This window comes from Panthera onca, chromosome B1, assembly GCF_046562875.1.
Source record: "Panthera onca isolate mPanOnc1 chromosome B1, mPanOnc1 haplotype 2, whole genome shotgun sequence".
Taxonomy (NCBI): domain Eukaryota; kingdom Metazoa; phylum Chordata; class Mammalia; order Carnivora; family Felidae; genus Panthera; species Panthera onca.
The window spans coordinates 75,339,734-75,364,254 of record NC_138342.1 but is presented as its reverse complement, the minus strand read 5'-3'; the positions used below and the strand labels follow the sequence as shown (position 1 = coordinate 75,364,254).

The following is a 24,521-nucleotide window of genomic DNA, read 5'->3' as shown; positions in this document are numbered from 1 at the left end:
AAGACAGAAAAATGACAGAATTAGAGAATAAAGAAATAGAGAAAAATAACTGATTGTTCATTTTCCAAACAGTCCAGAATATTCTCTGCAAAGATGCACCTGCCACTATTAAATTAACATAAATTTTAAGTAGATTTCTATTCTTTGTGGTTAATCAGTCCCTAACCAGGACAAAATTGTAGCTGTGGTCACAGTCTTGGATGAGATGATTTTGATATGCAATCAATAGATGGGCAAGAAGATAGAGGGGGAAAGAGGAAATGAGAGAGAGAAAACATGAATGTTTACAGAGTAAAAATTAGATAATTTTCCTGAGGAATCCCAGGAGTCAAAATATCCAGTTGTGGTAAATCTTTCATTTTACTCGTCCTGAGTCATGATGCTATGTTGAAGTTTTACTCTGAAGTTGTATTTTCTAGGTTTGAACCCCAGTTTCACCGCTTAGTAATTATAAGACTCTGGCAAGTTATTTAATTTTTTGTGTATTTTTCTTCTTCTTTGAAATGAGAATAATGGTGTGGTTATTTCAAAAGTTTGTTGTGAGGATTAAATGAGTGAATATGTATAAAGTGCTTACAACGATGGTAAGTACTTAGTAAACACAGGACAAGCACTTACTGAGTGTTAATTCAAATGTTTTTTATGGTGAAGACACAGGACTCTATTTTTCTAGTGGTTTAGAGTAAAATGTATACTACAACAGAACTACAGTTCCTTATTCAAAATTCTTAGGGTCATATGTATCTGGTAATTCAGAATTGCCCCAATTTTAAAATCGTAATACAGAGCATATACCATATGTTTTGAATATCTTAAGTAGAGTTTGTAGCAGCAGCCTGTACAAATGTACAGATGTTTTTGTAGCCAAACATATAAATGTCCAAACTAAGTTGGAAAAAAAAGTACTATAAATAGGTTCATATTAGTTCAGGTCAGTTTGGGTCACCGAATGAGGTTGAACTTCCCTTTGGGAAATACCTGTTTTCAAAGCATTTGGGATTAATGTTAGAATTGCAGATAAGGAATTGTTCACATGTATTATTTTATTTTATTTTATTTTTTACTGTTGATGGATGGAGTTTGAATATAATCAAATTTCAAGGTTACTGAAGAGAAAAGATGCTTCTGAGTAAATAAGTGAAAGGCAGAAAGGAAACTTCTCTTTTGAGGGAAATGGGTTGGTGCCATTCTATTACTTTTAGTGTGTGTTATCAGCTAAATTGTGTCTCCCCAAAATTCATATGATGAAACCTCAGCTCCACGTACCCTAGAATGTGAAGATAGGGCCATTAAAGAGGTAATTAAGGTAAAATGAAGGCATTAGGGTTGACCCAAACCAATATGATTAGTGTCTTTATAAGAGGAAATTTGAACACACAAAAAACAGTGGGGGATGTGAATGCCCAGAGGACAAACCATATAAGGAAAGACCACGCCCTTTGCAAGCCAAGGAGAGAAGTCTCAGAAGAAGCCAAACCTGTCAACACCCTGATCTTGGACTTCTGACTCTAGATGGGTGAGAAATTTTCTATTGTTAAAGCTACCCGGTCTGTGCTACTTCGCTAGGGTGGCCTCTGATATACTACATCATCACAATTGAATTTCAAGCTATTATTCTGACCACAACTGTTATTTTCATGAGTCTGAAGTTCTCTAATCTTTATATTTTAATCTAATTAAAACAATTGCTTATATAATATTTTAATAATACAATGTTTCTTAGAAGCTAAAGAATCCTAAATATATTATTTTATTATAAGGTAACTGTACTTAAAGGTTTTAGATCACATTCTAGGTAACAATGTGATGATCACTGATTAGGGACTGAGGAAAGTCCTGTGATATAATTAAAGGACAACAATGGAACTGAACAGGATTGCTCCATTCCAGTAAGCTGAGTATCCATGTCCAGAGAACTGTCTTAAAGGGACAGATTTCAGCACAGGATATAAACAGAAATTAGACATAATGTCAAATAACTGTCCTCAACTGAAGGAATGACCAAAAGATAGTAAGAGATTTGGGGATCTATTTCCAAGTAGAGAAAAGGAAGGCAGTGAAGTTCTTTAGGAAGGAGAAGCAACATGTTCTTGTAGGCTTACAGAATTTTAATACAATTGAACATTTCTATGGGGATTATTTGTTCTACATGTAAATCTAAAACAAAACAGAAAAGATATTCTCTTACTAAGTTATGATTAAGCATAATTTTTTTAAATGTTCATTTTCTTCTGTATATTTTTGAGTTGGCAATTGGCTTCTATTTGTAATTAAGAAAGGAATCATAAGAGATCTCCTAATTTATATATGAATAAATACATCTCTGATAAAAGCTGGCTGACTTAATTAGACCATCTGGAGTAGAAATTTTCTTTTGTATCAATTGACACAGATAAAGATTAAGAAATAACTGTATATTCATAAAAAGCAGCAACAATGCAAAAAGAAATCTCTGATTTTAAGAATGTACTTTCAAAGAAACATATAAGACAGTGAAATAAAACCATAATTTGTTTTTATCTTTTTAACTGAAGGCATCCCCAGAGTTAACTGATTCTAAAAACAATATATCTTCCTTATAAAAATATATCTAAATTTATATTGATTTGAAAGTAAAAATCCTTCTACTGTAATCCTTCTTAGTCTTTATCTCTTTGTAAAATCCACTTTAAATTAAAAATCCTTACAAATATCCAAATATTTTTGAAAACAGACTGATAAGCAAAGAAAATATGATGCATTTAAGAACTCTGAAGTCAAAATCTTCATTTATTTTGTGCACATCAATACAAAGCTATCATGTCATAAATCCTGCCTAGTCTCTATTACCTGCTTTACAAGACTTGCTGTTAAATATTTTTTTTACATTTTATTTATTTTTGAGAGAGAGAGAGAGAGAGAGAGAGCACAAGTGTGGGAGGGGCAGAGACAGAGGGAGACACAGAATCTGAAGCAGGCTCCAGGCTCTGAGCTGTCAGCACAAGAGCCCAATGTAGGGCTCGAACCCACAAACCATGAGATTGTGACCTGAGCTAAAGTCAGTTGTTTAACTGACTGAGCCACCCAGGCACCCCACAAGACTTGCCTTTAAATCATCCTGCATGGACTTTACCACTGTCTAACTATCCTCCACATTTCCCATTCTCTGTATCCTCCTAACTTTCCTATTTACAGACCTACTAAAACTTCGTCAATGCAGTGTTCTTTTTAATTTCAGCAGATCTAATAAACTTAGTTTTGCTTGATCAAAAGGTTTATTTCCTTGTGGTGCTTTGTTAGGTCAACAGCCAAAAATTACAGAGATACACAAGAGGTCTCATTGAAATCCCTGTGCAACCTGACTTAAGCTCCTGTACTTGAAACATGATCCTCTGAGGCCATTGAAGTCTCTCTTTCAGAGGGCTCACTGAGAGCAACAGTGAGGTAACCCCTGCACTGGTCTAATCTTTAAGTTCTTTTTGTCAATCTCCCAAACACAGGGTTTCTGCCTCCTAGAAATGAGAATATTTTTTAGTAATCATTTGGTTATCTAACTAAAATTGAAAGCTCTTGTCCTATATGAAGATACCTGTGGTCTCTTTTCGTGAGTTTCCATTCTGAGTCAATAAGAAGAGGTCCAAATACAAGCACTCATGAGTTTAGAAGGTTTTGACATACCAATTTCCTCTAGATAAACTTTACCTCTTGGGTACCCTTTCCAAATTTTATAAGGACTTTCCTCAGTTTAATTTTGTTGGTTCCACTTAGTTTCATTTTGCTTAGAGTTAAGAGAGTTTATCAGGTTCCCTACCAGGGCTTAGGCCAGGTTCTTAAGACGGGAAGTTGCCCCGGTAAAATATTCATGTGGTCTTCCTAATCTATTTGGCCCTCTAGGTCAAATTCCCCATTACTTTATATTTAAACTCACGTGCATGTGTCTCTAACTGGCATAATTCCATCCAGTACAATCTGAAATTACAGAGTCAATTTTGGGAAACTTTGACAAGAACATAATTATTGGATTTCTGCTTGACGGAATTCTCTGTGCTTCAAATTATTGTTCAAACATGTTGTAAATATTATTTAGTGTGGGTCTCTGTGTTTATATGTAGTAGGTTGCCTTTATGTAAGTCCTCCTTCATCCTTCCACAGGGATGTCATGTCTGCTGAGGCTGGCTTCCTTTCACTGTTCTCTCCTCCCACTTTTTTTTTACTGCTTCTCTTGGGAAATATTGTTTTGTCACTATGTGCATAGTCAAGGAATATCTAATCTAGATAATGAAATATTTCCAAAAGGAGGAGGATAAAAATTAAATGGTGTGCACCTCTTTTGGATTTTTTTCCTCATCTGAGATACTACTAAGAATGTGTTCTTTCTTACTGAAGTGGATGTAATAAGCTTAGTTATGCTTAATCAACGAGTTTCTTTTGGACAGTCTCTTGGAATGTCAGTGGTCTATAAGCATGGAAGAGATCTTCCAATTTAAAGATCACCCAGAAAATAGGGAGGATGTGAAAAATAGCTTAGAAAACTTATAGACCTTATCCATTGCTCCCTGCAAACAATGCTAAGTGGAAAAGTTAAATACATTTTTCTGTTATCTATGATATAAAAAGGAAATTAAGAATTTCTCAAATTCAAAAAAAAAAAAAGAATTTCTGAGGTTCAATGATGGATTCCAAGTACATTTTGTTGTCCTATTTGAAATTTGCCATCTCAGAACCAATTCAGAATATAAAATCCTTTAAGTGTCATGTTAGGCCTTGAATCTCTTTGATTTTCACGGTAGGCTAGTTCATGTAGAGAGTAAAATCTTCCAAAAACAAGACACTCTGTGTCTGACAGAAGAAAAGATGAAGATCAGAGAATATGAAAAATTAATAGTAATTGTTGCCATTTATTGGGTACTTCCTATGTGGAAGGCACAGCTCAAAGAGCTTAGCACATATTAACTCATTTTGTCTTCTCAACCACAGTTAAAACAGTAATAATTATTAGGGTCTTGTGTAATTCTTTAAATTAAATTCTTATCAATTTATAAGCACAAAGATCTCTCACCTCCCTTATTGCCTGTCAATTCTGAGAAGGGAAAAAAGTGAATATTTTATTTTTTACTGAGTCCTTTTAGGTCTCTTCATCTCAAAATCAAACTGTAAACCAGTTATATCTCATCAGCAAACTGAACCACTGCATAGTTCTAGCTATAAAAGGAAGAGTTATCATCAGCTTTTATATCTCAAAAAAGAACACAGTATTAGCCAATATATAATTCCCTTCCAACATTGTATCACTGAGGGTATCAAAGAATTTCTTGTTGTACAAAACTCTACAGCAACCAAGAATGGGATAGGTAAAGTTGAACAAAAGTAGAAACATTCAGTCTCTTCTGCATATTGAACAATAAAGAAAACATGGAAATGGAAGAAAGTTTTGCAGAAAAATTTATTAAAGAAAACTGGTAATCAAGATCTGTTTCTTGGTAAAGATCTGTTATTTGATGCAGAGAGCCACAAAAGAAGTATAGTTATCTTTTATAATTTCAAAATGACATAAGATATTAGATTTTAAGAAAACAATGGCACTTCAACAGTTTTTGCTATTCTTATTTCCAAGAACAATACACTTTCTTCAAGTTTAGTTCTATTCTTAGAGATAACATATTTACCTTTATTATTATTATTATTATTATTATTATTATTATTCCATTAAAAAACATTCTCTCCAGTGACCTGCTGGACCTGGAGGAAGTAATACTGAGTTTTCCTAACTTAAGCAATAACCTAGACCTAAGGTGATCTGCTTAATAATTTTAATTAAGTTATATATAGAAAGAAAAATCAAAGGTGACTTTTATTTTGTTCCACTTGATATAATGCTTGTGCTAATATTCCAGGTAGAGAAATTATTTTGAACTATGGAGTAACATTTATCTTATTCTTTGAATTTTCTCCCTTTTAAGTCTCAAATTTAAAATTGACTTTCAGCTTCAAGTAGAAATTTGTAATTTTTCAAGGGATAAACAATACAGTCTATCCAACCATATTAGCAAAGGCATAAAATTCACTATTTATAAAATAAAATAATTATTTTTTAGAAAGATCATATGCTTAAGTGCATCTTATATAAACAGAAAAATCTTAAATTATTATTTTAAATGATTAATGTATTTAAATATAAAGTAGGGTTGTGTAAATAGCATTTAACTAAACATTTAATTTTCAATCTACATTTTCCAAGTTCTCTAATTATGTTTCCTTAAGTATTAGAAGCTCACGTCATCTGTAATTCCCTATTTATGGTTTTGGCAACAACAAACACAAAACAAAACAAAACAAGATAGAGAATTGGGAATATCATAGTTCAATAGCCAAAGTGAAACATTTTGGACTATAAAACAGGTAGTTTGCAAGACATGCTCATGATTTTTTTGAGAATGACACTTTCATAAATCAGCTATTTTAATAATTTCAAATATCTACTTTTTCCTAACAATGTGTCTATCAGAATCTGTCTGCTTGTTATTGCAGTCCCCTAGCTGGGATTTTTTATATCATGGCCAAATATAATCCACTGAAATATTTTCACACACAACAGGGAATTTTTCTAGAAAATGGATGCATAGGTCTGTAGTGTATTTTGGTCATATTCCTAAGGAATGATAGAAATTATCTAAAGTGTTATTTTTTTTCAGATGTTTGAGAAGCGTGTTCATAATCTGTTTTATAAGAGTATAAAACTATTCAAACTCTTCAGGTACATCAATATGAATCTTGTCTTCAGAATTCCAGATAAAGAATGGCAACATAATCTCTGTTTATTCTGTTCATAACTTTGGGAGATCTGAGTTCTGAAAATTATATATATCAAATTATATATACCAAGTGATCCTTGATCATCACATACTTGTGTTTTATCTCCATCACCTCTATGGTTCTGGAATCTCTGTCAACTTCGAACAACACAGTCACAATCCAAAAGTTCTATTGTCTCTCATATTAGCTTACCACACTCAGCAAAATGTCTGAAATTAAATGTTTAACCCTGATTTAGATATACAACCATAATAATTAGTTATCTTCATCCATGATATCCAGTCACATGTTATGTGTCTTTAGACTTGTGATATAAGATATCCAGAATATGGATGACTGAGTATTTTTGAGGTAGGATGGAAGTAGAGACAATTTGCCACTAAAAATTAGTGTGTATACACACACATACACATAGACAAATCCTTAATAAGTTGACAAACAAAAATTGTACCTTGGAACACATAATATCACTTGAAGTAACAAAGTTATATAGTCTTTTAAGAAAACCGATGATAATAACTTGATTTTATCTACATTTAACAGCAAAAGCACTGTATGGTAGAACAGAAATTCCTTGAGAAAAGAGACACTTTGATTTATCTGTGTGTCACAGCCAGTGACTTTTTACCAAGGTTTTTCTATGAGTTACAAGATCTTACCGGTGGCAGGAAGTTCATTTACAATCAGGTAGAAATAGCAGTTAAATAATCACATTTTGTACAACATTCCACTAATCTCCCTTTTTAAATATCTATTATGATTAGCCCTCTCAGGTTACACACATTATGCATGTATAAATGTGCAAAAATATGAATGTAAGTTTTAAAAATACAGTTGATCTCTATTTTCAAATATTTCACAGTAATACAAGTGATTTAGGTGCTACCTGTCTCCATTCCCTCAGGAAAAGTAATTTATATCTTAATCACTTCGCAATTTATATTTTTATACAGCACGTAGTGTTTAAATCTGGCCTTCCTATCTAGTAATTAGCTTTTTAATAGTATTTACCACTTAGCTAAATAGGATATTACTGCCTGCTTCAATCTTCCATGCATGCTCTAACCATTGTCATTATCTCAAATAAGTAAATAGAGCATTTTAAACAACGCTTTTTAAACCTTCTTATAAATATTTGGTAACAGGCCCTTAGTATTATATCCATCAACACCTAGTGGGAGTATCTGTCATTTAAACTAAGATGAATTAATTCATTTTAAGAAGTAATCATTGCTATTAAATCTTCATCAATCACAATAGCATTAGGATAAAGAATTCTAAAAGAATGCTTTGAGTAAGAATTTTCTAAACCCACACATTTCAATTTAACATAATCAGAAGCATACTATACATCTTTGTAAGGCACATATAATAGCACAGTAAATAGGAATCAGAAAGACATATCACATTGCATAAACAAGACAGATCAGGAGACTTTTAACCTAGCCATTGGACTCTGTTTATAGATCACCTACCACTAAGACTTCACAGAACAGTTTCACAGCATATTTCATCTAATTGTCTGATAACTCTTCTAAATAAAGTTTCTTACCACAGAATACATCGGGCTCTATAAACACGGGGAAGACTAAGGTGACTGTTAGGTTAATTAGAAGTATGCTCAAGTAATCCAGTGCTGCACAGAGATAAAGTGAAGTGGTTGTTTTGAATTTTAATAGTCAGCATTTAGTTTATATTATGGATTGGTGGCGTCAGGTGCCAGAGAGAATACTGGGCTATCATCAATTTGATAAACTTACCTTCTTCACAACTACTCCACTAACCTCAAGGGCAAGACCCAAATCATGTCGTCCCCTCTATACAGATGTATGTATTAAATTGTAGGTCATTACAATTTCGACTTTCATGCAAATCATAACATAGTTTTAAGAAAAAAAAATTAAACACATTATCAACATGTTCTTTTACCCATGAGTTCGTTTCTAATAAAAATAAAATCAGAGAAAATGAAAAAAAGCAATAAAATTTAATAGTAACTCTTTTCAATAAAAATCAGTCATAAGGCTTTTAAAAATAACATGAGAAATCACCAAAGCTTGATAAGGAAATGTAAAATTTTGCTACCATTTAGCAATGCCATTATTTGTGTATATGGATTTAAGTTTCCTTCTTTGGACACATAGTTGTTATTGGACTAGGAGCCAACAGGGAGAAGCTGGGTGACTCCAAATCAGATTTCCTTAAAGGCACTGGATCAGCAGAGATAAAGTGTGGCAGCACTGGTTGGGTGCAAACTTTCACTTACGAGGTGATGAGTTAAGTTCTTTCTCTAAGTACATCCATTTTGGTCATGTCTGAATGACAGCAGTTACCCTCCTGAAACTATATGGCTCTGAGGTCTTCCTCCCATGGTACACACTTTTTTTCCCCGACAGTCTGTCTTACAAATGACCATATACTTATTACTTTGCTTTCCTACAACATGAAAAATACCTAAAGATGTATCTATATGTCACTTTCTCCAGCTCTCCTGCCAATGCGAGCCAGTTATGTGCCGCTCAAAAGAAATAGATTATTCTGGATGGAAAATAGCAAATAAATAGGAAAGAGTCCCTAAATAACAAGTTTACTAGGATCTAAAATGCCAAATACTAAGAACACATAACTGGAATTTAAAACAGCAAAGAAAGAAGGGAAAATACTCTGTAGCTTAATACAGAAGAAACCTCTTTTTACAGAAAGAGAAGCCACAGATGGGGAGGGAGTAATATTTACTATTATTTTTTGTAAGACAAAGAACTTCACTTTTCCCAAAAAATATTATATAAATATCATTAAAAAATAAACTTACCTTTTGGGCAAAAAGAAAATATTAAATGTTAATATTCCACCCTTCCTCCATCCCCACCAACCCAAATCACAAAGTACAGCATTCACATATTTAGCATGGAAAGAAATTTAATCAAGGTTAAGTCTGCAAGATTAAGGCAAATCATAATATATATATAAAGTGTGAGATACGGTATTTTGTTTGATACTATTAAAAGTTCCCCTCTTTATAAAGCATCTGGGGTAAACAATAATTAAAGAAAGTTTTAAAGTTGTTGTTCTTCCCAAAGCAACTTTCCACTATCTAATAATGCATGCCAGGCTGATAGTGTATGCCAGTGGCCTTGGATAGGAGAGTAAAAAAAATCCCAGATGTCATACAACATTTGCGTTGTAAGAATTTTGCTAATTTCTCAGTGAGGGATTTTAAATATTGCACTGTAATGTTTGGTTAAAAGGCTTTTCTTCCCCATCTAGAGGGTCTTGCTGCTATAAAAATCCATTTTAACAGGAACAATGCTTAGCTAATCAGAGAATCAGTACTCTCTTAGGCTTCAGAGGAACAAGCACAAAGATACATTTAGAAAAATGTGTAAAATATGACCAGAGTGAATGGGATATATGTACACAAAATTCCTCTCAACACATCCCCATCGCCATCACCATCATCATTAGTCACCATTACCAACCACATCATTGCAACACTGTAACCACTTTTTCTTCTTCCCTCTCCCTCTCTCTAGACTTTCTTACCTCTCTCCCTCCTTGTACTGCCTCCAGTCTTTTCAGGTTCAAACCCTGAAAGAGAGAGAAAAAAAAAAAAATATATATATATATAATTGTTGGCAACGAAGTCACGAATAATAATTGGTAGTAGTGCAAACATTCTGAAGTAAAATAATTCACTTAACAAAGACAATCTGAATATAGATGAAAATTCATGCATATGCCAATATTGGTATCTGAGTAAGTCCTCAAATGTGGTACCAATGCATTTCTTGCTAAAGACTAAGATCGTAAGTTAAAACAAAATGTAAAGCATTTGTTTTAGTAGCACTTGCCTCTCCCTTGGTGAAACCACAATCTAAAAGGCTCTGTTCCAAATTGAAGGAGTACATACAGGATTTTCTCTGAGCAGAAGGTGACATTGGCTCATTCAGTCTGGGAATGGGCATTCACATAGCAGCCCAAGGAGGTCACATCTAACAGTCTGTGAGGATTAAGAGGAGAACAGCATGCAATCCTCTAAAAACCAGTCTACTTAAAGTGTGCTGTCTGATATATCATTTCACCTGGGAGCTCATTAGAAATGCAGACTATCCAGCACGCCTGGGTGGCTCAGTCGGTTAAGTGTCCAATATCAGCTGGGGTCATGATCTCACAGTTCGTGGGTTTGAGTCCCACATCAGGCTCTGTGCTGACAGCTCAGAGCCTGGAGCCTGCTTCAGATTCTGTGTCTCCCTCTCTCTCTGTTCCTCCCCCACTCACACTCTGTCTCTCTCTCAAAAATAAATAAAGGCTAAAATTTTTTTTTTTTAAAATGCAGACTATCCATGGGCATGTAATGTACAGCATGGTGACTATAGTTAATAATACCGTACTGCATATTTAATGTTGCTAAGAAAGCAAATCTTAAAAGTCCTCATCACAGGAAAAAAAAATCGGAACTATATGGTGTTGGATGTCAACTAGACTTACTGTGATCATTCTGCAGTATATACAAATACTGAATCATCATATTGTGGATTTGAAATTAACATAATGGTATATATCAATTATACCTTAATAAAAAATGGCTGTTATTATTTTACAAAATGCAAACTTTCAGACTCCACCCAGGGCATGCTGAGCAAGAATATACATTTTAACACACTTTCCAGGTGATTCATATGCATGTAATAATTCGAGAAGTACCTCTCTGAGCTGTCTAGAATCAGTGGGTGAATTAACTGGTATACATTGTGAAGTGGGGTCCAAGGAGTGGTGGGGAAATAAAGCTAAGATACTGGCCAAATTGTGAATTGTTTAAAAAGTAGGAGTGTGGACTTATTTTTTAAGTCAATGTTTACTTTGATAGAGTTTCTGAAGATTGAGGGTAAATTTTTAAAATACCAAATGAGGACTCACATAATCTCATAATTTAGTCTATATCTCCATTTCATTTTTTCTTTCCTTTTAGAAACACTACCAGGGGGAAATTGAAAAAATATTAAAAAAATTAAAACTCCAATAAATATCTTTATTATAAATATTTTTACATGGCTCTAAATTATTTGACAGAGCTTTAGAACTCACAGTTTTCACAATTTTATAATTATCATTAAGAATTTTGACTAAGTCAAACTTTTGCTCAATTTCTGATGAAAAATGAATAGGACATAACCCCAACTATATATTCTACATTATTGCCAACACATTTGGTAAGAAAATTCGCCTACAAGAAATATGTGCTAGACTTAAATATTGCATTTCTAGTCTTATATTTTGGAATTTAAGAAAGATTGCTACTGTTTTGAGGTTTTGTTAAACGGCATTTTGGAAGTGTGATAACTTACTTATTAAATATTCAGTTATAAGGAAATTCATGGCATACATTTTTTTTCATTTGGTGACAGCATTTATGTTTAAAAAGTTGATAAAAAGTTTTTAAAATTTTATCTTTCCACATATGAAACTCATTTCTTGAATTGTTTAGACAGATAAACAACAGAATATAAAATACACTAACTTATTTGTAAAAACAGATGATTACACTACAGACTCTAGAAAAGGCCCTAGAATCAATCTGGCAAATCAGTTATTCTTGTAAATAAATGACAGCCTGAATTCTGCGTGTAGAAAATTACCTACATTTACACAATACTTTTTGAAAGGCCTAAAACTCATATAGGAAAAGATATAAAACAAAATATCAACATGGTTCTTAAACCTGGCAGTGTAGGCTAAAAATACATTCTAAGGAGGCATTCATGCTCATACTTTTAGAATATGGGAAATGGTATAATGATATGCTTTTGAATTTGGACTGATAGAGGTTTAAATCTCTGGCTTGCCACCTTTTTCTATGTGCTGACAAATTATATAATATCTCTGAACCTCATTTTTTACTTGAAAAAATAATAACAGAGCAGCTATACCATGTGGTTTGTGTGAAGGTTGAATGAGGAATATGTTTATAGCATATAACTAACAAAGGACCAGGGAAGGTATATTCCAAAATATTTTTCTTCTTTCTCTTCTTTTCCTTCTTCCTCCTCTTATTCTAATTTGTATTATCATTATCATGTACATAACATGTCTAAATATGAGACCAACTTGAGCAAAATGCCTCTGTTTCATGCCTTTTATTTGAAGAATCTAAAATATCTGGAAAATATTTATAAACAACAAATAATGAGAATGTTTATATTGACTAAGCACAAGTAAAAAATGTTCTCTATGCACACTTTCTCATTTGGCACTCATGACCACCTTTTGAGGTAGCTAGGACTTTCTTAAAATTGTGAGGAAAAATTTGCCACTAGTTCTTCAACCAATTTTGCTGTTTCCCACTTCCACTGCCATCTAATTCTGGTACTCAAAATATTAAATGGCTTGTTATTGTCTTACAAGCTGCTGACACTTGACGTTTTTTTATTTTTTTAAGTTTATTTATTTATCTATTTGGAGAAAGAGAGTGAGCACATGAGTGGGATAGAAGCAGAGAGAGGAGAGAAAGAGAATCCCAAGCAGGCTCTGCACTGTGCAGAGACCAATGTGGGGCTCAAACTCACAAACCGTGAGATCATGACCTGAGTTGAAATCAAGAGTTGGACACTTAACTGACTGAGCCACCCAGGTGCCCTGACACTTTGTTTAAAAGTTTCTCCCTTCTCTTGAGAATCTGATGGCCTCATTTTGTATATTTTCTATTACTACATCTTCAAGTTCACTGATATTTTCTTCTGTCTAATCTATTTATCTCATTCAGTGAAATTTTTACTTCAGCTATCTTGGTTTTAATCTCTAGAAATTCAATTTGAATATACTTTTCTGTCATCATATTCATATTTTAAATCCTTTATTTATTTATTTATTTATTTATTTATTGAGAGAGAGAGAGAGAGAGAGAGAGAGAGAGAGAGAACATGAGCAGAAAAGGGGCAGAAGGAGAGGGAGAATCTCCACACTGGGCATGGAGCCCATAGCGGGGCTTGATCTCATGATCCGGGCCAAAATCGAGTTGGTGGCTTAACTGACTGAGCCACTCAGGCACCCTGAAATATATATATTTTTAATAGTGTTTTGAATTTCTCTTCTTTAATTCTATCATCTATCATTTCCAGGTGGATTTCTATTGACTGAATTTTCTCCTAAATATGAGTCATATTTTCCTATTTCTTCTCATGTCCAGTAAATTTTTATTGGTTGCTGGAAATTGTGATTTTTATTTTGTTTAATGCTGATTTTATTACCTTAGAAGGAGTTAGAATTGATTCTGGCAAATGGTTAAGTTACTTGTGGGTCATACTGATCCTCCTGAGGCTTGTTAAAAAAAAAAAAATTAGAATGGGTCTGAAGAAGTGGTTAGAGTTACTTATTCTTATTACTGGAGCTTGACCATTTGTGCTCTCCACTGAATATCCATTAAGATTCCCAGAACTGTGAAATCTCTGGGAATTTATTTACTTAAACTTCTCTGTCAATTATTCCTTTTCAGCAGTTGTTCTTTGCCTGGCCTTGTAAAATTTTACTCTGCATTTGTAAAGATCACTATTCAAACAAAATTCTCAGGGGTACACCAATATAGATTTCCAGAGTTTTATCTCTGTGTTTTTCCCTCCTTTCTGGTAATCTGTCCCACAAATTCTAGCTGTCTTATTCTCTCCAAACTCAGATATTTGTCTCCTCAGCTACAAAATGTAAGGATCCTGAAATTCTCTCCAGGCTGTTCCTCCAGGAACCATGGTCCAAACATTGCCTCCAGGCTGAAATCTAAGTATTGTAAGCACTCTTGATTTGTTTCCCTTCTCTCAGGCATTACAGTGCTTCTCTATTTTTTAATGTGTGAGAATTTTATTATATGTTTTGTTCATATGTCTAACTCTTACAGCAAGTCACATAGTCATTACGCTCTCACGAATAGAAGAAGTCAAGGTGTGTATTTTAAACTTATTTTTTCAAAGGAGAATATCTAAAGCTTCAAAATTTGAATTATATGATCTGAATATAGAGCTAGTATGTACAAAAGCAAAACTTAATTCAATATTTTAAGAGCCCAGATACCTAGCTCATCCATTCATCCTTAGTCAAGTTTCTTCAAATTCATAGCACTCAAAATGTTTAATATGTTGTATACTCAAGAACTCAAATTTATTATAACATGCAGCTCATGCAGGAGTCATGATTATTCTTCAAGGCAATGCAGTGATTGAGAGGAGTTGGGTGTCAGGATGTTAAGAAAAAGCACACCTGTTTGAATGGAATAGGGGCTGGAGGGTAAGCTCTCCAGCATAGATATAGTATATCGTGTAAACTATGTAAAAAGATTGGTCATAACTTAGGCACTGACTTATTGAAAGAACTTCAATCTTAAGATCAAAGAAGTGAGTCAGAGAATCTGATGCCAAGAATTTGGGAGCCACATGGGCAAGGAAAAATGATCTAAAAGGACTCTCTATGTATTTACAGGGCCTCAGGTAATATTGTGTCTCAATAAAGGACTCAAATGATCTAGAGTATAATGAGATTCACTAAAAATTCTCTAAGTATGATCTGGGAGATATGATTCCCTAAGTGATGACAGAAATTGGTCTGAGTACCAAAGTAAGTCTAAGCCTTTAAGTCAGGTCAGTGTGGAGCTTGATGCAGGACTCCATCTCATGATCCTGAGATCATGACCTGAGCTGAAACCAAGAGTCAATCAACCGACTAGTCCACTCAGGTGCTCCCAGATATTGCCTTTTTTGATATTAGCCAAATTAAAGACTATTAGTAGAGTTATAAAAAATAATTATTATTTTGGGGGTGTTCTCTTTGTGCCAAGCACTGCTCCAACCGTTTGACCTGGGTGATTCAATTTTTACAATAATCTTATTATATATTACAACCAAATCATTTTTCCCACTTTGAGCTAAAATGATCTTTGAGTTGTTCTACTCTGTTTTGGGACTGATTTCCTGAGACAAAATATGTGCCACTGTAGTTCTTGTTATTGTTGACTTCGTTTTGCAGCTATGGTTTACAGCCCCAAAGAATGACAAGAGTGTAAGTAAAATAATTCTGGCTTCTCTGCTTCTTATCACGATATTTCTTCATCTTAAACAGGAACACATTTTAAGGAAAAAATAACACTTTGGAAGATGGGGAAAATGTTAACTCTAGATTTTGGTTTAACCTACCAAGAAAATTATGTGGGGATGGGAAGAAATGGGAGTTGTACAGGGTGATCTCTGCTGAACTTTAAAATCTATCTGCACTGTTTTATTTTTAAGACAGGCAGATTGATTCTCTTACAGATTCTTGCTATGTATCCTTTGATCTTGTATGACTTCTCAGTGAGACTGATGAAACTACTCAAGAAGTAAAGAAATTCAGGTGAATTTGAACACAACTTGATACATCTATTGTCAATTGTATCTGGTTCTTAACTTCTGGTTTTCTTAATTTGGGTATCTGCTTTTTCATCTATCAGCTTGCTGCAGGGACTTGAAATTCAGTGTCAAGTTTCAATTACATTGCTGATAAAAAAAAAATCTTAAGTTGTATGTATGGATTTCTAACCTTAGCCTTACTTAGGATTCATTTTGTAAGTGATAGTATTGAGATTTGTGACTCATCATAGGTTTACAGAATAGACTTAGATATTCAGACACTTTCCCAAGGCTGCTGAACCTACTTAAAACCTGCAAGAATTCACTCATGCATATAATGTCCACTCTTCCTTTAAAGTTAATGAACATAGTTTTAAAATACTTTGTAATTATTTTATACCTCTCTTAGCCCTTATATTATTTTTTTAATGTTTAGTTATTTTTGAGAGAGAGACAGAGACAGAGGGACAGAGACAGAGCATGAGTGGGGGAGTGAAAGAGAGAGAGGGAAACACAGAATCTGAAGCAGACTCTGGGCTCTGAGCTGTCAGCCCAGAGCCTGCCGTGGGGCCTGAAATCACGAACCACAAGATTACGACCTGAGCTGAAGTCAGACCCTCAACCGACTGAGCCACCCAGGCACCCCTCTCTTTGCCCTTATATTATAAATTTTTTAAAACTACATTGAAATTGTAACTCAGAGATTCGTAGTGCACCTGTTTGAAATTTTACAGAAGTACCAGGATATGGGCTGAAATCTATCCAAGGACCAAAAACAACCAAGTGTCAAAATGTGTTAAACTTTGTTTTCCTTTTTTTTTTTTTTCTTTTCAAAGTGAGTCATTCTAATCATCTTTGAAATGCTATGCCTTGATATTTGTAATCAATTCACTGGAAGCTTTGAGTTGCTCTTCATCTCCCTTTTGAAAAACTGAGATATGTCATTAGTTTCAGAGACTTCACTATTCTTCTTTGCTCAAGTTCTGACATTTTAAAAATGGAAAACCATCCTAGATTTCCTAAGTAATAATGTAACTACACAATAGGATATTTTTTAATGAACACATACGCATATAAACAACAATAGTATGCATTTATTGAATTCTTACTAGAAGACAGGCATTACACTAAGCACTTTACAGTATTATTTTTTATTACTCACCATAATTTATTCCTCACCATTATACTATGTTTCAAGTGCCATTATTAATTCCCATTTTTGTCACAGAATAATTGAGGAAGAGAGGTTAGTTAACTTGTCTAAGAATACACAGCTAGGAGGAGGTGTAGTATTGAACCCAGAGTATATGACTACGGAGTTTCTTTTGCAGCCACTACACATACTACCTCTAGGAGAAACTATCACTTTATGTTTTATGTGTATTGAGATGAATATCTAAAATGAATTAAATAAATATATGTGTAATAAGTGAAAAGTTGAGTAACACCTTGGATGAGTAAGGCTGATTCTGGAATTATATTAAAGTTCACTTAAAGCATGTCAATTTTATATATTGAAGAAATAAATCCAAGATAATTTCTTGGTTTTGAATTCATTTAGGTTTGGCAATAACTGTGGAAAAAAAAAGTTAAAGTAAATGAGACTGGATTCCAGAGTTCCTGATTTCTTGGAAAGAAATGTAAAATTCAATTGAAATATTTCCTGGGGCAGACAAAGATTAAAAGAAAATTAATGTAACTATGTGAGCACAAATAACATTTCATAGAGTTTGTCTGTGATTATCATTGCTCCAGGCTAACTAAAATATTAAACAAGTATAGCACTTTCATGCCTCCAGTTTTCTAGCAGTGCTCATCTTGGTATAGCACATAAGTTAAATTTCCCCTGCTCCAGGGAATATAAGGATATTTTATGAGTAGATACAATGAAGTTGGCCCTAAAAATGGAGTATTTCCATTGTTTCTGATGTTCGTAACTTGGTGGTCATTTGTGATAAACATGTCCTTCCATTTCAGATATGAGAGGAATCAAGAACATATAACCTCTGTTAAGACTTTATGTAATGTTATTTCTGACCACTTATATTTGTTAATCTAATTATTTTTTTTAAGTTTATTTATTTTGAGAGAGAGAGAGAGAGAGAATGAGTGAGAGAGGGGCAGAAAGAGAAGGAGAGAGAGAATCCCAAGCAGGCTTCACACTGTCAGTGCAGACCCTGACAAGTGGCTCGAACTCTTGAACTGAGCGATCATGACCTGAGCCAAAATCAAGAGTCAGACGCTTGACCAAGTGAGCCACCCAGGCACCCCTGTTAATCTAATTTTTAAATAGGAAGTTAAAGATGTGTGTTTCAGAAAACAAGTAACCCTAAATATTGTCAGTGAAAGGTGAATGCTTTAGAATTCTCTCATGGTGGTAGCATCAGTCCAACTGTGAATTTAAACAGCTATGGACAGGATTAGTACTTGATTTGTAGAATACAGAATCGTGAAAAATTTGAAAAATCATTCCTTGATTATACTAAGCTATTTGCATCATTAACCTGTCTACTAGGCTGCCTTTAAAAAAAAAGAATGTAGTGAGGTACTTCAAAAGAGAGGATTAATAGCTAAGATATGGTTATCTATCTATCTATCTATCTATCTATCATCATCTATCATTTCTGATCCCGTCTTTTCCGAATCCCCATTCCTATCACTCCATTATAGAAAATGGCTCTAATGTAGTCCTTGAACAATGTCAGATGGTCTTCTACATTAGATGCTCATCCCAGCTGGGATGCCCCTCGTCTAGGGATCTGCATGATCAACTCCCACAGCTTCTCGTCTTTGTTTACATTTTACCTGATCAGTGAGGTCTACTTTTATAATCCTATTTAATATTATAGTTTACTCTCTAGTTCACCTCCAGGGATGCTTAAAATCTATTAACACACTGTATACATTTACTATTAATGTGTATTATCTATCTTTCCACATTAGAATTTAAGTGACACAAAGACAGGGATTTCTGTTACTATGTTTTCTAACTTATCCCAATTGCCCAAACAGTGCCTGGAGCACGGCAAGTGCTAAAAGTTTGTTGAAAACATAGAATATTTCCTTTTCTATTCGTTCATGTCTCTAAAGAGTTCCACTCAATCTGTACCATATTACTTTCTATTTGTAAATTTTATAAGTGGTACTTGCCTTAATGATCTATCAGATAAAATAAATTCATTTATTCCTGTTCAAGCTAAATCAACATCAACTTAAATTTTTATTTATAATATTAAGATTTTTAGCATTTTCTTATCACACTATCTTTTGACAATACCAAAGTGTGCCATCATGTTTTTTCTTTTATTTTTTTTAATATTTAAAAAAATTTTTTTAATGTTTATTTATTTGTGGGAGAGAGACAGACAGACAGTGTGAGCGGGGGAGGGGCAGAGAGAGAGGGAGACACAGAATCTGAAGCAGGCTCCAGGCTCTGAGTTGTCAGCACAGAGCCCAACGCGGGGCTTGAACTCACAAACCGAACCGTGAGATCAGGCCCCGAGCCAAAGTCTGACTCTTATCCGACTGAGCCACCCAGGCGTCCCTTCTTTTATTTTTTTTTTAACAATTTATTCGTTTTTTGAGAAAAAGAGACAGCGTGAGCTGGGGAAGGACAGAGAGAGAGGGAGACACAGAATCTGAAGCAGGCTCCAGGCTCTGAGCTGTCAGCACAGAACCAGAGGCCGGGCTAGAACTCAAGAACTGTAAGATGACCTGAGCCAAAGTCCCACGCTTAACTGACTGAGCCACCCACAGGCCCCTTTTCTTTCAAATGCGTAGGCAATAATCAGCGACAAAGATCTTATAAGAAAAAAAAATGTTGATTTCAAAATATATCTTCGAGCACAATTCTCAGCTAGACAGTGTCCCTTATCTACCAAGATGACAATGATTATTTCAGGATGAAAATTAAACTAGCATATTCAAATTTAGAAATAGAAACTGAATTCAATTAAAATAAATATCATAGATTACAGGAATCTATCACAAGACCTAGAGTAATTATTCAGTTTTATCATAATTTAAAAAAACTTAAGAAGGTTTAGTCAGAAAGATTGAATCTATATTATGAATTGAGAATATCAGTTTACAAAATGGCCAAGTTCCATATGATTATATGTAATAAATTCTAAATGACATTCAAAGGGCTTCCAATCCTATCACCACTGACACTGGATTCCTTCTTGAATATGATATCTTCATAAAAATCCAAGAGAAGCTGAAAAATGCTTTCATATTAACTTGTTCTTCCAACTTCTTGACCTCTCCACATTCTGTTCATCCTCCTTCCTGTGTCACCAACACTTCTCTACTCTGCCAGTCGGCATTAAGATGTATTTTCATTTGTCAGTGTCACTATTATTTACAGAAATCAAATCAGCATCTCAGTTCTTCAAAGTAATGAGTCTTTATGAATTCTATTTGCAAAGGGGCTCTGTGTTTCTCAGTCTACTTGTTAGGTGGACCCCTCAATCCTGCCCTCTTTTTGCTCTGTCTGCAGGTTCTGTGCCCAATAGTCTCTGTATAGTGCTTCTGTGTTCTCTTCCTTACTGATGTAATAGGAAAACATTATATAGTTTTCTTTTAAATGTTTATTTATTTTGGTAAAGAGACAGAGCGCATGCACACATGAACAGGGGAGGGGCAGAGAGAGAGAGAGAGAGAAAAATCCCAAGCAGGCTCCTTTCTGTCTGTGCAGAGCTTGATGCACAGTGTAATCCCATGAACCATGAGATCACGCCCTGAGCTGAAATCAAGAGGTGGCTGCTTAAGTGACTGAACCACCTACGCTCTATAACAGTTATTTTTTCTTCACTTTTTCTTTAATTAATTAATTAATTAATTTTAGTTTTATTTATTTTTGAGAGAGAGAGAGAGAACACAAGTAGGAGAGGGGCAGAGAAAGAAGGAGACAGAGAATCCCAAGCAGGTTCCACACTGTCAGCACAGAGTCTGATGAGGGGATTGAACTCATGAACCACAAGACATGACCTGAGCTGAAATCAAGAGTCGACCATTTAACCGACTGAGCCACCCAGGAATGCCTATTTATTTATTTTATTTAAATACAAGTTAGTTGCCCCAATAGGTTTTTTTTAAATTTTTATTCATTTTTGAGAAAGAGACAGAACATTAGTTGGGGAGGGGCAGAGAGAGAGGGAGACACAGAATCCGAAGCAGGCTCCAGGCTCTGAGCTGGCAGCACAGACCCTGACATGGGGATGAAACTCACGGTCTTTGAGATTATGACCTGAGCTGAAGTCGAACGCTTAACCAACTGAGCCACCCAGGCGCCCCCCATAATAGGTATTTTCAAATGTTAAGTGTACATGATGAAATATTTAGATAAAAATGTATATTTATTTTTATGTTTACCTTATATTTATATTATATGCTGTTTGCTTCTGGGAAAAGAAGTTTACCCTTTACAAAAAGAAACCACCATTGTACCAAAACACAGCATGTATTAGATCTGATGTTTACTACTAATAAACATCATTAAGGGTTGCTACAGCTTAAGGGCTTTAACTCTTTATGCATTTTATAATGACAGTGTGGGTTACATGTGTGTGAGCATCAGCCATATGCCAGACTCTCTTCTAGGCTCTGGGGAAATAGGCATGAACAAAACAGACAAGAATTCTTATCCTTGTAAAGTTTAAAGTCTAGTGATTTTATTACTTTGTGTTAATATATTTACATGTGAGTGTGTGCGCATAGACATAATATCATTTTCTGCTATTTCACTAAAAAAATAGTGCATTGGGTTCCAGCTTCCATTTATATGACAAGATAATATATTTAAAGAATTTTTCCTCTATCATCAGATTTGGAGTGCAGAGAGCAATGACAGGGTTCAACTGATTTCTACCAGAGCAAGATCTGTAAGGAGATATTTTTAACTGCTTCTTCTGATCTTGTGTTACCAACTTTTTACATGGGCATATTTTTAGGCACTTAAAAAAATGCAAGCAGACAATTAGTAATAGGATATCCACATGCATTTATTTGGTTTGCAAAAACAACAAAATGTGTAAAGTGTTTCTCCTGTTAATTACTTGCCTTTCAGATATTGTATTGAATACTGTGGCTTGCACACATTTTAAATGAAACAGGTTATGTCTTTTATTATTTATTTGTTTGTTTTAGCTAAGCAAATGTTCTAGAAACAAATCTAGAACAAATGTTCTAGAAAGCACACCCTAAGACCTCTAATTCCCAAGGCTTATAGGTACAGCGACATTTGTGTGCACATTCTGATCATATGGGGCTGAAAATTATTTTAGCTATTAAAATAATTTCAAACCAAATAATTCATCATGATTTTATTCTCCTGTTATCAAATAAAAACGATTTCTTTACCACTGATATAATTCATAAAAAGCAGCTTTCTTCAACTCAGTCTTTTAGGAGATTGGAGATTTCAGGTACAATGATGTTTGTATACTACATAGTCTGAAGTTGCTATCTTGTTAACAGATGGCTTTTCTCATTCTTCTCTGTCTTTTACTCTCTTTACCTAGGTCATTTCTAGAAGGAAACTTCTAGAAGAACAGGCCCATCTCCCTCCCTGAAACCTGGGGCTAATACATTTGTTCACTCATACTTGTAAACAGAGATTTGGGTAACTTCAGATACTTTAGCTAGCGAAGTTTCAGGGACTCTTGAATACATTGGATTTGAAGGATTGAAAGGACCATCATTCTTACAATGAGAGCCATTAGTCCATGTAGTTAAAGAATCTGCCCAAAGATACAGAAGTAAATACTTTGAATACAGGTTTTCCACTTTAAGTGCCACCTTTCCACAAGAAGGGCCTAAAGCATATTCCTCATTTATCTTTTCTAAAGCATTCTTTGAATTTGTACTGCTAATAATTCCTTGCAGATGATGTTTAGAGTTGCTATTTTTAACAACTAAAAAATGGTCAAATGCTTTTGGGGACATCCTCACTACTAATCTAAATTTTCCATCCAAAAATTCTCCAAACTCATGGAGATCTTCAATCACTTGCGCCTACCACTTTCTCATTCAATTTCCCTCTAATGTCCTTCTTCTTCAGTTTAGAGGCCAAGGCCCATGATTATCACCAGACTTGACACAAAACCTTTCAACATTTTGGATCCTTTGTTCTGCTGTTGTTCTTCCCTAGCAAAGACTAAACTCTGGGTATCATCTACATAAAATATAACTGTATCTTCTATATATGTTGGAGAAAAACGTATTTTTTTACATTTAAATTATGATCACAAATTTGCTCTCAACGTTTTCTCAACATCTGAATCTCTCCTGCTTTAGAGATTTTATACCAACTGTTCTCTTCCTGTAATGATCTCGCCCCACAATCTTCACAGGGTTATCTACTTGCCATTTAAATCTCAGCTTAAATTTACTGTGTCAGAGGCCTCTCCTGAACACTGAGTCTAAACTAGATATCAAGTTGATCGTTGTCATGTCACTCAATTCTAAATTTTTGCTTGAAACTTATCACTAAAGAATACTTTTATTAGTTGGTAGACTGGCCATTTCCTTTCACCAGATGGTAAGGTTCATGACAGTAAGCAACACATCTATCTTATAAATCCTGACATCTCCAGTACTTAGCATAAGATCTGGCACTTAGTAGGTGCTGAACAAATATTTATTGAGTGAATAGAATGAATTAGAATGAATAAGCCTCTACAACTCTTAAAAATTGATATTTATTAGCTCTTTTTCATAAACATAGTATTAACATATAGCTTCTAATATTTGCAATTTAAATTCACTCCAAAGAAAAATGAATTGAATAAATTGGTTCCTTTCTTTTACTGACCTTGGGAAAATTATCTAAGCCTCTGAGATCACATTCCTTTTTCAGAAAAATAGAAAGTTAGGCTAGTCTCTTTAAGCTCTAAAATATGGAGCTTTTATTTTCTTTTAGAAAATTAAGGCTTAAACCTCTCCATTTTAACATTTGAGCTCTGTTACCTAATCAATTGCGATTCAACAACTGTATCAATAATTGTGGCCTTTGCCTATACTAATGTCTTCCTGCTTTTTTTTTTAATCTCCCTTAACCATTCTAAGGGTACTCCAAAATATTATACAAGTAACCAGTGCCAGTGTGAGTGCATTATTCAAATTTTGCTGTAGATACTTTATATTTTTAATAATTATTACATTGTAAATTGGCATAGCTTTCAGCACAGCCATTTAAAGTTTCCACTTTTAAATATAGTTTTCATTATGTACAACTCTGTATCATCCGAACAACTCTATTGAACACTCAATATTAAACAAATAAATCAGACTATGTCAAAATCTACTCCTGGAGATCTTACTTTATTAAATTGTTTATTTCTGTCATTATTAATTTCTAGGAAC

At 34.1% G+C, this 24,521-nt stretch overlaps 1 protein-coding gene across 3 annotated transcripts in view; it reads right to left on the bottom strand.

The window, feature by feature from the left end:
* Window positions 1–24,521, bottom strand: part of CCSER1 (coiled-coil serine rich protein 1) — a 1,275,653-nt gene that overhangs the window by 426,804 nt on the left and 824,328 nt on the right. For all 3 annotated transcript variants that reach the window (XM_078445883.2, XM_078445885.2, XM_078445884.2), the window contains exon 10: window positions 10,336–10,380. In XM_078445883.2, coding sequence (XP_078302009.1) covers window positions 10,336–10,380 — 45 coding nt within the window. The remainder of the gene's footprint in view (window positions 1–10,335; window positions 10,381–24,521) is intronic.